Genomic DNA, 14,323 nt, shown 5'->3' with positions numbered 1-14,323 from the left:
GCTTCCCCACTACTGAGGTTAAACTGACTGGTCTGTGGTTGCTGGATTGTTCTTTACATCTTTTTTTGAACAAGGGTGTAACATTTGCAATTCTCCAGTCCTCTAGCATCATTCCCGTTTCTAAGGAAGATTGGAAGATTATGGCCAGTGCCTCCACGATTTCTTCCTTCACTTCCCTCAGCATCCTAGAATGCATCCCATCCGGTCCTGGTGACTTATCTACTTTAAGTACAGCCAGCCTTTTTAATACCTCATCCAAGAATTTTTATCCCATCCAGTATCTTCTCTTTCACTATGTCTATGGCAGCAGCATCTTCCTTGGTGAAGACTGATGCAAAGTACTTACTTAGCATCTCAGCCACACCTTCTGCCTCCATGCTTAGGTCTCATTTTTGGTCCCTAATCGGCCTCACCCCTCCTCTTCCTACCCGTTCACTATTTATGTGCCTATGGAAGACTTTTGGATTAACTTTTATGTTAGCTTCCATTCTAGTCTCATACCCTCTCTTTGTCCCTCATTTTCTTTTTCACTTTTCTGAACTTTCTATATTTAGCATGATTTTCAGATGTATTCTCATCCTGACCTTTCATACGCGTTCTTGTTCTGGATTTAATCAATGCTATTTGTAATTATATTTTTGTTTAAACAGAATTGAATATCTTTGCCTCCCAATTTTCTCCCATCCTCTTCTAAAAAGACATAGAAGCTAGTAGTTGTCTCCTACGTGGCGATGACAGCCGAGACAGTGAGTGTCAGTAACTGTTTTATCATGGAATAGGATGGAATGGGGTAGCGGCAGGGGAAAGAAAGAGAATCGCATTGAGCCAAATTGTGCTTTAAGAGATGCACACTTTTCCATTATCAAGTGGATAACCACCAGGAGCAGGGACCTTTAATGTGCTCCTCACCCCACTATCCCTTCTTACCCCATCAATAGGTCCTGGGACATTAAAGTAACCCATTGCATCTGCAATGCCACCCTGGTTGATCAACTAAGTGAAGAGATTGGTAATAAAGTCATACCTTCAAATCTATATGACTAAGCTACATGTTACTTTCACCAACTGAGCCAACAAGAACTGAAAAATAGTTTGCAAGATGAGCATGAAGCTTTTCTATTATCTCTTAACTGAACTGGACAGACTTAATTTTTGTGACATGCAGGAAAAACAAAGGAATTTTAAGAAATATTTTATGGTATAATGAAACTGAACCCTTCCATTCCATTCCCACCCCCTCTCCCTCAATTCTAAATGTTTTGCCATTTGATCTTTCAGGGTCAGGTTTTGTGCATTTTTTTCTTCTGCTAGACAAACTCTTTCTCCTTCCTTTTCCACCCCCTTTACCCCCAAGACTTGAATTAAAGCCTCCTGGCATAAGTAGAATACACCATTTATTCCACACAGGGGAAGCCGAGCAACTCATTCACAAGTTATTACTCCAATTGGACAAGTATCTTATGTGAATAGAGTTTAAGTTTCATGCAGTCACTTCGGGTTTGCTAAATTAGTTATGCCAAGCCATTCGGATATCTCCGAACTGATTGTTCAGAGCAACATTGGTGGAGGCCAGCACAGGTGGTTCACTGTCCAATGAAATAGATGGAATTTCTCCTTTCAAAAAAGAAACAGCTATGAGAAATTAGATTACTTAAATCCAGTTGTTGAACATATATCAGATGATCTTTATACCATTGAACTGTAACCTCATTAAACACCATTGAGATCCTTACCTCTTATTGGGATCCTGGGCCACAGATGGGCGTCTCCTTCGCCGCTTTCTCTCTGAAGGTGTTTTTGGCATCAACTCAGGCTCTGCATTAAAGTCACTGAAAAACATTTTCAATTTGTAAAGAAGTGACTAGCTTGTTAAACACAGTAATCCTTTGCTACAATGTTCCTTCATGAAGTTAGTGAAAGACAGATTAAATTTAACACAGTCCCCACCATTTATAGTAGGTGTGTCGGTGATGAGGTGATTTGCCCACTACAAGCATTGGACAGTTTGAAGGAACACACTATGGCCACCATGTAGCAAGTGATGCCCGAGCCTAGGGAGGAGTATTTGAGCGTAGAAATATCCTAGTGTTCTCACTCAAGGTCCAAACACCTGTTCTTTGCAGGAGCAATGACCTCATGGTGTCTAGCAGTGGATAGCCCTTTCACTGAGAGTTTGTGAACACAGGCATTTAGATCACAAAGGAAACATTGGCATGGGAAGTAAGATCAGGAGATGAGAAGCTTCCTCAGAGAGAAGAAGAATTGTTCCGAGAGAATTGGGACAATTGAATCAGTTGAGGATTCAGAATCAGGAGAAGGAAAGAGGATCAGAGGTGAGAAATTGAACACTATTAAATAACTGAATAAATTCAACCATCATCATTAACTGATCACACAACACTTTAGTAGTATTTATCAAGAAGCTTGTTGATGCATTGGTTGTAATCTACCAAAATTCCCTGGATTCTGGAGAGGTCCCAGCAGACTGGAAAACTGCAAATGTAACGCCCCTATTTAAGAAAAGAGGGAGACAGAGGAGACAGAAAGCAGGAAACTATAAACCAGTTAGCCTAACATCTGTCGCTGGGAAAATGCTGGAGTCCATCAAGGAAGCAGTAGCAGGACATTTAGAAAATGATAATGCAGTCAAGCAGAGTCAGCATGGTATTATGAAAGGGAACTCATGTTTGACAAATTTGCTGGAGTTCTTCTGAGGATGTAACGAGCAGGGTGGATAAAGGGGAACCAATAGATGTCATGTATTTGGATTTCCAGAAGGCACTTAGTAAGGTGCCACATAAAAGGTTACTGCACAAGATAAGAGCTCACAGGGTTGGGGGTAAAATATTAGCATGGATTGAGGATTGGCAAACTAACAGAAAACAGAGAGTAGGCATAAATGGGTCATTTTCAGGTTGGCAAACTGTAATTATTGGGATGCCACAGGGACCAGTGCCAAGGCTTCAACTATTTACAAGTTATATTAATGACTTGGAAGAAGGGACCGAGTGTAATGTAGCCAAATTTGCTGAGGATACAAAATTAGGTGGGAAAGTAAGTGGTGAGGAGGACGCAAAGAATCTACAAAAGGGACATAGATAGGCTCAGTGAGTGAGCAAAAACTTAGCAGATGGAGTATAATGTGGGAAAATGTGAGGTTATCCACTTTGAAAGGAAAAATAAAAAAGCAAATTATTATTTCCACAGGGAGAGAGTACAAAATGCTGCAGTACAGAGGGGGTTGTGTACATGAAACACAAAGTTAGCTTGCAGGTACAGCAAGTAATTAGGAAGGCAAATGGAATGTTGGCCTTTATTGCAAGGGGGATGGAGTATAAAAGCAGGGAAGTCCTGCACCAACTATACAGGGCATTGGTAAGACCACACCTGTAGTACGGTGTACAGTTTTGGTCTCCTTATTTAAAGAAGGGATATATTTGCATTGTAGGCAGTTCAGAGAAGGTTCATAAGGTTGATGCCCGAGATGAAGGGATTGTCATATGGTTGAGTAGGTTGGGCCTATACTCATTGGAGTTTAGAAGAATGAGAGGTGATCTTATTGAAACATACAAGATTCCAAGTGGGCTTGACAGGGTAGATGCAGGGAGGATGTTTCCCCTCAGAGAAATCTAGAACTAGGGGGCATAGTTTCAGAATAAGTGATCGCTTGTTTAAAACAGAAATGAGGAGGAATTTCTTTTCAGAGAATCGTGAATCTTTGGAATTCTCTACCCCAGAGATATATTTGAGGTGGAGATAGAAAGATTTTTGAATGATAAGGCAGCCAAGGATTATGGGGAGCGGGCAGGGAAGTGGAGTCGAGACCAGGATCAGATCAGCTATGATCTTATTGAATGGCGGAGCAGGCTCGAGAGGCCAAATGGCCTGCTCCATCTTCTTATGTTGAAGCAGTCAACTATTGAGTAAACACCCATTTCTGCCCAAAATGCTTAACACACTAAGCAGCAACTTTATAACTGACTTACGGAAATTAAAATGGAATGCCTTATGTCAAATTGGATGTCTAAGTGGTGGGGACGGCATATTCCACTTTAATCAGAAACCTACAGATGACCATATAGCATAGGGTAACAATTAGTGAAGTAGCAAAGGATGGAAGACAATTTAGCTTCATTGTGCACAGCTTTTTGCCAATTATCTACTTCCCTCTCCTAAAGCCAATGTTTCTTGCTGGGGTTGCAGTTCCATGCCTGCTGACACTTCACTCAAATGATCTTTCCTAGAGTGTGATCCAGACAACATATGGTGGTAGGCTACTTGGCTAGAGGAAATAGCTAGAGGAGGACATAACCAAGCCAGATATTGTTCTCTTCATTTTCATATACATACACTTTCCAACAGAGGTCACTCTACTGTAGACAAACAGGAACCTTGGCAAATTTTTTTTTTTAAAAACATTTTAAAATTAATTTTCTCCTCTCCCCAAACCAAGGAGCAATTAAGTTAATTATGGTATACCTGAAATCCTGGCATACCACAGTCCCCTTCCCAACCTCCACCTTACACTCCGGTGGTAGGAGGTAAGGATAACCATAACCCCACACCAACGAACCAAAAAGCCCAGACGGACCCTTCATCCTCTGATAGCGACTCAAATCCCCAGTTCACGAGCAATGTAGCCGAAAGGACCAGGTCTCACACCCGAAAGGGCAGATCTATAAGGAACAAGCAGTCCCGTGAATCCGCTAGTCAGAATGCCAGTCGCGAAAGGCAAAACAAACCCTCCCGCCGAACGGGACGCAGAGGTGCTGTGCGGTCAGACAGCTCCGAGCCACCCTCCGACCCAGAAACGTCTTCTGAGATTGACACCCCCACCCCGAAGCCCCAGCTCCCGGTTCGACCAATGCCAAACCCTGATGCACAACAAGCTGCAGCCCACCCCACCATAGATGTCTATGTGCCTTGGAAACCGAGTGAAATTATGGCCATTCTGGCCACCATGCCAGATCGGAAAAGGGAACCTATCAAATTTATAGATCATCTCCGGACTACCATTGCAGTTTATAATGCAGAATCAAGGGACTTGTGGGTCCTGGTACAGCAGACCCTGAGCCCGACTGAGCACTCCCGATTTCTAGCTCACCCAAGACATGCAACCCATGACGCATTGTTGGCTGTACACCCTAATAACGCCCAGGACCGCCTAAGCGCTATTCTCACCACCCTCGGCATGACCCTTCAAAAGCCCATCAGTATGGCCGCAGTATTAGAAACTAAACCCAAGCGAGACGAAAATGCCGAAGAATTCATGGAAAGATTTATTGAAATATACGGAAGTCAATCTGGAGATAATGCCTTCCGGGCGGGTGATAATTCACCTCAATTCTGCGCTATTCTACTTCAGTGCCTACTCCATTCGATTGCACACGCTATCCGGACCAATAATATGAATTGGGCAGATAACAATCAGGTCCAGATGGAGAGCAGTGAAATATTATTGGCAGAATGCTGTAATCACTTGCCCGTATTTAATTGGGCAAAAAAGGTCAGGTATCGGCTAATGAGTGGACAAAGGGAAGGAGGGATCACAAAGGATAGGGTGAACTAAATGTCTTTCAATTGTATTATGTACTGAAATTGTATAAATTATGCGCCTCTATGTTGCAACGGCACTTGTCCGTAGGAAGTGGGTGCGCTCTATCGAGAGAGTATTCCTTCTGTCTGATAAGTCCCGGCCGGTAAATCATTATAATAAAGATTGCTTTGTTATAAGCTTCTTTGGTGTTCGCCTCAGTGTATTCGCTGAAACAGATTGAAGGAAAAGAATCCAGAAATCAACAGACCAAGAACCAAATTTGAGAACGTTTTAAACTCATTAAGACTTAAATTTTTATAGCACCTTTCACAACCTCAGGACTTCCCAAAGCACTTTACAAGCAATTAAGTACTTTGGAAGGAGAGTCATTGTTGTAATGTAGGAAATGCGGCAGCCAATTTGCACACAGCAAGCTCCCACAAATAGCAATGTGATGATGACCCGATGTTGGCTGAGGGATAAATATTGGATAACTCTCCTATTCTTTAAAAAATAATACCATGGCACTATTTTAATGTCCATAGGTCCACAGTCTACTCTGCCATTTTGTTTGGTCTTGGCACCTCTTAAGACCTCTTTTTTAAATCCCAATTCCCCAATTTCTCACTTTTAACCAAATGTCTTACTTTAATCCACCTACTTCCATTTGAACCATTTTGCATCTGTGGTATTCCACATACTCTCAACCCTTTGTGAAAATGTTTTCCTGAATTTATGTTTGCTCACTTAGTTTGAATTTTATTACATCACTTTATTCTGAATTCCCCATATGTCAATTCCTTTGGTTATTTAAAACAGCTGGGTGGTACTGTCCACGCCTGGTTCCATTCTTATCCATTAAGTTATAGTCAGAGAATCACCCGCAATAGCTTCTCTTCCTGCTCGCACATCGTTACCTCTGGAGTCCCAAGGATCTAACCTCGACTCCTTCCTATTTCCCATCTACATGCCACCTCTCAGCAACATCATCTGCAAACACATTTTACGCTGGCAACAACCAGCTCTACCTCGACACCACCTTTAAATCGACCCTCTACTGTCTATGATTTGTCACAATGCTTGTCCAACATTCAGTGCCGGATGAGCAGAAATTTCCTCCAGCTAATAAATTGGGAAGACTGAAGCCATTGACTTTCAGTCTCGACCACAAACCCCATGCCTCTCCCTAGCAACTGTCTGAGGCTGAACCTGACTGTTTGCAACCTCGGTGCTGTATTTGACACAGAGGAGCTTCCAACCACATATCCGCTCCATCACCAAGACAGCCTACTTCCAACTCAAATAAACAAACGGCTGACTCCGATCCTGCCTTAGCTCATTTGCTGTTGAAACCCTCATCCATGCCTCTGGACTGGACTATTCCAATGCACTCCTGGCCAGTCTCCCATCCTCCAACCTCCATAAACTTGAGCTAATCCAAAACTCTGCTGCTCATATCCTAACTCACACCAAGTTCCATTCACCCATTACCCCAGTGATCACTGACCTACTTGTCTTCCAGTTTGGCAACGCCTCAATTTTAACATTCTCATCCTTGTTTTCCAAACTTTCCATGGCCATGCCCCTCTATTTGTTGCCTCCTCCTACACATCTTCAAGGTCTCTGTGCTCCTCCAATTTTTAAATCATTTCACCTTGTTGGCTGTGCCTTCAGCCAGCTAGCCCCGAAGCTCTGAAATTCCCTCCCTAAAGCTCCTCCCTCCCCACCCCCTTCTCTCTCTCCTCCTTTTAAGACACTCCTGTCCAAGCTTTTGGGCATCTGTCCCAATATCAAAGGGTGGTGAAAGCAGATTCAATGGTAATTTTCAAAAGAGAATTGGTTAGTTAAAGGGAAATAAATTGCAGGTCTATGGGGAAAGAACAGGGCAAGTGTGACTCATTGAGAAAATGAATTTCAACATAAATGCAAGGTATTATATTTTGATCAGAAAAATAAGGTCACAATGGGGTAGAGGAGCAAAGGGATCTGGAAGTACAAATACACAAATCACTAAAAAAAATAGTGGCACAGGTTAATAAGGCTATTAAAAAAGCAAACCAAGCACTGTTTTTATTTCTAGAGGGATAGAGTTACACTAAACTTGATTAGACCACACTTTGATTAATGTGTATAGTTTAGGTTATCATATTATAAAAAGAATATAAAGGTATTGGGGAGAGGATGCAAGAAAGATTTATCAGGATGATGCCAGAACAGGCTGGATCTCTTCTGTTGGAGAGAAGGCAGAGAGGTGATCCAATAGAGGTCTTTAAAATTGTGAAAGGATGAGAGGGTAGATAGTGTTTCCACGAGTGGGCAAGAGCAAAACTAGAGGCCACCAATATAAACTAGTCACTAAGAAATCCAATAGGGAATTCAGAAGAAACTTCTTTACCCAGAGAGGTGAGAATGTGGAACTCGCTACCACAGGGAAGCTCGATAAGCACGAGGGAGAAGGGAAGAGAAGGTTATGCTGAGAGTTAAAGCATGAAGGATGGGAAGAGGTTCGAGTGGAGCATATACACTGGCATGGACAGCCTGCTTCTGTGCTGTATATTCTATGTAATTGGATAGCTGTTTCAAAGAGCACAGACAATGGGACAAACTACCTCTTTTTCTGCTAAGATTCTATAAGGCTTGGTGTCAAATTTTGTTTGATAACGCTCTTGTGAAGCGCCTTGGGACATTTTACTGTAATATATATAAACCTGTAAACACCTTGTTTAACCACCAGAGGGCTCAACCCCTGAAGTTCCAAGGGATCCCACAATCATAAGGAGGCCTCTCACGCTGGAGAGGCATTCTGGAGACCGGTAATAAAGGACTACAGTCACACCTTACTTTGAGCTCACGGTATCTGGTCAGACTCTATATTCAATACATAACATTTACTATGTTATATAAATGCAAGTCAGTGTGTTGCTGAACTGGCAGTATGGGCACCTCAGACAATATACTACCACCCAAGAGTTGAGCAGTTTGTCATATCCCAGGACAATTCTCACCTGATAAACATCTTCTTGGCCTCCTCCTGGATTTCTTTCAGCCATATATCATTTTCTTTGAAACCTTCGATAACAGCATTGAGTTTTTCACCAAAAAACTTCAGCATGTTATCACAGTCCATCACTGTGATTGCTGTAGTTGAAGCCATGGTGCCCCTGAATGGCAAAAAAAAAGGTTAAAGTTGACAAAAGATAGCCAAAAGCAAGTGGTTTAAATTACCCAATTAAAATTCAGATTCCACTACAAATCTAAATATTATATCTTACCCATAAAAAGTGCAATATTCCTGACTAAAATAGGCTCATAATTAAAAATTTATTATTGCATTTGTTTCCACCACTCTTTCAGTCAGAACATTCCAAATTCACTGCAGAAAAAATTCCCCTCACGTCACTTCTGGTACTTTTGTCAATTACCTTAAATCTGTGTCCTCTGGTTACCGACCCTTCTACCACTGGAAACAGCTTAAGAACATAATAGGAGCAGGTGTAAGCCCATATGGCCACTCGAGCCAGCTCCACCATTCAATAAGATCATGGCTGATCATCGACCGCAACTCCACTTTCCTGCCCGATCTCCATATCCCCTCATTTCCCGAGACCCTAAAAATTTATCTATTCAGAGACGCAGCATCCACAGCCCTCTGGGGCAGAAAATTTCAAAGATTCACAACCCTCTGAGTGAAGAAATTCCTCTTCGTCTGTCTTAAATGGCCAATCCTTTATCCGGAGACTGTGTTCCCTGGTTCTAGACACTCCAGCCAGGGGAAACAAGCTCTCAGTGTCTACTCTGTCAATCCCCTTCAGAATCTTATGTTTCAATGAAATCACCCCTCAATCTTAAACTCCAGAGTGTACAGGCCCATTCTACACAATCTCTCATAACACAACCCTCTCATTGCAGGAAACAATCGAGTGAACCTCTGTTGCACTGTCTCCAAGGCAAATCCAAGGCAATCCTTAGATAAGACCAAAACTGTGCACAGTACTCCAGGTGTAGTCTCACCAACGCCCTGCACAGTTGTAGCAAGACTTCCTTATTCTTATCCTCCAACCACCTTGCAATAAAGGCCAACATATCATTTGCCTTCCTTATTGCTTGCTGTGTGCACCTGCATGCTCACCTTGTGTTTCTTGCACAAAGACACTCAAATCTCCCCTGAACACCAACATTTAAAAGTTTCTCACCATTTAAAAAATATTCTGTTTTTTTTTAATTCTTCCTACATTATACTCCATCTGCCACCTTACACTTAGTCTATCTATATCCCTTTGCAGACACTTTGTGTTCTCTTCACAGCTTACTGCCCCCACCTAGCTTTGTATCATCAGCAAACTTAGATACATTACACGCGGTCCCTTCATCTAGGTCATTAATAGACTGTAAATAGCCGAGGCTCCAGCAACGATCCTTGCAGCACCCCACTAGTTACAGCCTGCCAACCTGAAAAAGACCAGTTTATTCCTATTCTGTCAGTTACCCAATCCTCTCTTATGCATGTCAATACATTACCTCCAATCCCATGAGCCCTTATCTTGTGTAATAATCTGTTATGTGGAACCTGTCCCCCTGTATCTACCCTGTAGTTACATCCTCAAAAAACTCTAATTTGTCAAACATGATTTCCCCTTCATAAAACCATATTGACTCTGTCTAATCATGTTATGATTTTCTAACTGCCCTGATACCACTTAACAATGGATTCCAGCATTTTCCTGACAACTGATGTCAGGCTAACTGGTCGTTTTCTCTCTCCCTACTTTCTTGAAAAGCGGTGTTACATTTACTACCTTCCAATCCACCGGGACCGTTCTAGAATCTAGGGAATTTTGAAAGATCAAAACCAATACATCCACTATCTCTGCAGCTATCTCTTTCAGAACCATAGGATGTAGGCAGTCAGGTCCAGGGGATTTGTAGGCTTTTAGTCCCATTAGTTTCCTCTAGTACTTTTTCTCTACTTATATGAATTTCATCAAGTTCCTCATTCGAGCCTTGGTTACCCACCATTTTAGGTATTCTTTTTGCATCTTTTACCAAGAAGACAGATACAAAATATTTGTGCCATTTTCTTATTCCCTATAATTTCTCATGCTTCAGCCTCTAAGGGACCAATGTTTACTTTTTCTACTCTTCCTTTTACATACTTGTAGAAACTCTAACAATCTTGTTTTTATATTTCTTGCTAGTTTTCTCCGTCTATTTTTTTCCCTCATCAATTTTTTGGTCATTCTTTGCTGGTTTCTGAAACCCTCCCAATGCTCAGTATTTCTGAAAGAATGCATTTAGTGACAGAGGTCTGGTGATTTGTGTAAGCAGGGCAGAGATAACTGCGTAGATGTTATGTTAAACTTGTATCAAACCTTGGTTAGACGACACTCGAGTACTGTACATAGATCTGGTCTCCATATTATGAAATGGATATGGGGCATTGAGAAGATACAAAAAAGACTCAAGAATGATTCAAGAACGGAAAGGATTTTCTGATCAGGAAAGGCTTGGACTCCTCTCTAGATGAGAAGCTGAGGGGTGAAACGAGATAAACACGAGGGACAGAGGAATAGAAGGATGAGGAGGAGGATGGGAGGAGACTCTTGCTGAGCATAAACACCAGCACAGGCCAATTGGGCAAATAGCCTGTTTCAGTGCTGTAAATTCAATGTCAATCCAGTGGTCAAAGGAATCTCTGACCATGTCCACCCTATTTCCCAGGTTTCTCCTCTAACTCCCTCCCATCACCTTATTCAGGGATAACCCCTTCGCCGGTCCTCTCCCCCACACTTAATTTTTTTTTTTTAACAGGATGCGAGAGTCACTGGCAAGGCCAGCATTTATTGCCCATCCCCAATTGCCCTCAAGGTGGTCATAAGCCACCTTCTTAAACCGCTGCAGTCTGTGAGGTGAAGGTACTCCCGCAGTGCCTTTAGGTAGGGTTCCAAGATTTTGACCCAGCAACAATGAAAGCATGCAATATATTTCCAAGTCACGATGGTGAGATTTGAAAGTGTTGGTGCTCCTCTGTGCATATGCTGCCCTTGTTCTTAGAAGTGGCAGAGGTCACTGGTTTTGGAGGTGCTGTCAAAGAAGCCATGACAAGCTGCATCTTTCCATGCTGTATTCCAGGATTCTATGATCTTGTAGATGATACACATTGCAGCCAAGTTGCACCAGTGGAAGGAGTGAATGTTTATGATGGTGGCTGCTTTGTCCTGAATTGTCTCAAATTTCTTGAGTTTTGTTGTTCCTGTATGGCTTGGAGATATGGACCATGTACAGCAGACACCTCAAGTCGCTGGAGAAATACCACCAACGATGTCTCCACAAGATCCTGCAAATCCCCTGGGAGGACCAACGCACCAACGTTAGCGTCCTTGTCCAGGCCAACATCTCCAGCATTGAAGCACTGACCACACTTGATCAGCTCCGCTGGGCAGGCCACATGGTCCGCATGTCCGACACAACACTCCCAAAGCAAGTGCTCTACTCAGAACTCCTACACGGCAAACAAGCCAAAGGTGCGCAGAGGAAACATTACAAGGACACCCTCAAAGCCTCCCTGATAAAGTGCAACATCCCCACTGACACCTGGGAATCCCTGGCCAAAGACCGTCCGAAGTGAAGAAAGTACATCCGGGAGGGTGCTGAGCACCTCGAGTCTCGTCACCGAGAGCATGCAGAAAGCAAGCGCAGGCAGCAGAAAGAGCGTGCGGCAAACCAGTCCCACCCACGCTTTCCTTCAACTGTCTGTCCCACCTGTGACAGAGACTGTAATTCCCGTATTGGACAGTTCAGTCACCCAAGAACTCATTTTTAGATTCCAAGGGACTGCCTATGATGATGACTTGTCCAGGCAAGGGGAGAGTATTCCATCACACTCCTGACTTGAGCTTTGGAGATGGTGGAGGCCCTTTGGGGAGTCAGGAGGCGAATCACCTGCTGCAGAATACACAGCCTCTGGCATGCTCTTGTAGCCATAGTACTTAAGTGGTTGCTTCAGTTCAGTTGGTGAGCCACAGGATGTTGATGGGATATTCAACAATGGTAATGTCATTCTGTGTCATGGGGCAGAGGTTAGACTCTCGCTTGTTGGAAACAGTCATTGCCCATCACTTATGTGGCACGAATGTTACTTGCCACGTACCAGCTCAGGCCTGAATGCTGCCCAGGTCTCACTGCACGCAGGCACAGACTGCTGCATTATCTGAGGGGTAGCAAATGGCACTGAATCATCATCATAGGCAGTCCCTCATAATCGAGAAAGACTTGAAGTGTCTTCTATACATCGTCCATGTCTCAGGTCCATACAGGAGGAACTGAACACTGTGCAGTCATCGAAACACAGAAAATAGGTGCAGGAGTAGGCCATGCGGCCCTTCGATCCTGCACCACCATTCAATAAGATCATGGCAGATCATTCACCTCAGTACCCCTTTCCGGCTTTCTCTCCATACCCCTTGATCCCTTTAGCAGTAAGGGCCATATCTAACTCCCTCTTGAATATATCCAATGAACTGGCATCAACAACTCTCTGCGGTAGAGAATTCCACAGGTTAACAACTCTCTGAGTGAAGAAGTTTCTCCTCATCTCAGTCCGAGATGGCTTACCCCTTATCCTTAGACTGTGACCCCTGGTTCTGGACTTCCCCAACATCGGGAACATTCTTCCTGCATCTAACCTGTCTAAACCCGTCAGAATCTTATATGTTTCTATGAGATCCCCTCTCATCCTTCTAAACTCCAGTGAATATAAGCCTAGTCGATCCAATCTCTCCTCATAGGTCAGTCCTACCATCCCGGGAATCAGTCTGGTGAACCTTCGCTACACTCCCTCAACAGCAAGAACGTCCTTCCTCAGATTAGGAGACCAAAACTGAACACAATCCTCCACGTGAGGCCTCACCAAGGTCCTGTACAACTGCAGTAAGACCTCCCTGCCCCTGTACTCAAATCCCCTAGCTATGAACACCAACATACCATTTGCCTGCTTCACCGCCTACTGTACCTGTATGCCAACTTTCAATGCCACTATAACATGCCTCACCAAAAGACCAAAATCATAGGCCAGCATCCCCCTCACCACCCCCCACAAACAACCACCACCCCTTCATTCCCAACCTCCACATCCACCTCACCATTTTGGGCCATTTCTCTCCCGACAGCGGGATCCCATTTGAACCTCAGCACGAGGGGAGGGACTGACCCCGGGGGCCCTCATCCCCCCCCCACCCCCGGCGGTGCTCCCCAGGCCTCCCGCTCGGCCTTATTCCCGCTCTGCCCGGGAACAAGACCGAGCGGGAGGCCTGGGGAGCGCCGCCCCCGCTGCAGCATAGGCCGGCGAGGGAGAGGGTGGGGGAAGCGATGTGAGGCGCAAGGCCTACAGCCCCCGCCTTCGACCCCATGGTAACAGCTTCCCCCACCCCCCCACCGCGGCCGCCAGTCTCACCCCCCCCCCGGGGCCTTCCCCTCTCACACACCGAACGACAGCGGCCGCTGCTTACCGGACGCTCCCGGACGGAGCAGGCGCGGCGGGGACAGCAGGAAAACACAAACCGGGCCGGCGCGCGCGAACTCTAACTTTCAAATCCAGCAGCAGTTAGGTTGCCAGCCAATCGGGGACAGGCAACGCGCGCTAACGTAATCACGTCGCTCTCTTTCTCCACCCCCCCCCCCGTGCTCTCGGGCAGCAGCGGCAGGTCTCGCGATATTTGCCTGCAGCTTCACCATTCCCTCACACTGCAAGGTTCCCTCTCGACAGATCGACAATGATATTGGTCTCAGCAA

The 14,323-nt window shown here is 44.3% G+C and overlaps 1 protein-coding gene across 2 annotated transcripts in view; it reads right to left on the bottom strand.

Moving 5' to 3' along the window:
• LOC139280216 (inner centromere protein-like) overlaps positions 1–14,115 on the bottom strand; it is a 53,176-nt gene extending 39,061 nt beyond the window's left edge. For both annotated transcript variants that reach the window (XM_070899820.1, XM_070899821.1), the window contains exons 1-3: positions 14,041–14,115; positions 8,542–8,697; positions 1,734–1,829 (exon numbers count right to left, since the gene is read on the bottom strand). In XM_070899820.1, coding sequence (XP_070755921.1) covers positions 1,734–1,829; positions 8,542–8,690 — 245 coding nt within the window. In that variant the 5' untranslated portion in view covers positions 8,691–8,697; positions 14,041–14,115. The remainder of the gene's footprint in view (positions 1–1,733; positions 1,830–8,541; positions 8,698–14,040) is intronic.
• Between the last annotated feature and the right edge of the window lie 208 nt (positions 14,116–14,323).

The sequence above is a fragment of the Pristiophorus japonicus genome, chromosome 14 (genome assembly GCF_044704955.1).
Source record: "Pristiophorus japonicus isolate sPriJap1 chromosome 14, sPriJap1.hap1, whole genome shotgun sequence".
In the NCBI taxonomy this organism is placed as follows: Eukaryota; Metazoa; Chordata; class Chondrichthyes; family Pristiophoridae; genus Pristiophorus; species Pristiophorus japonicus.
Note: the sequence above shows the minus strand (reverse complement) of the source record. Positions and strands in the feature narration are given on the sequence as shown.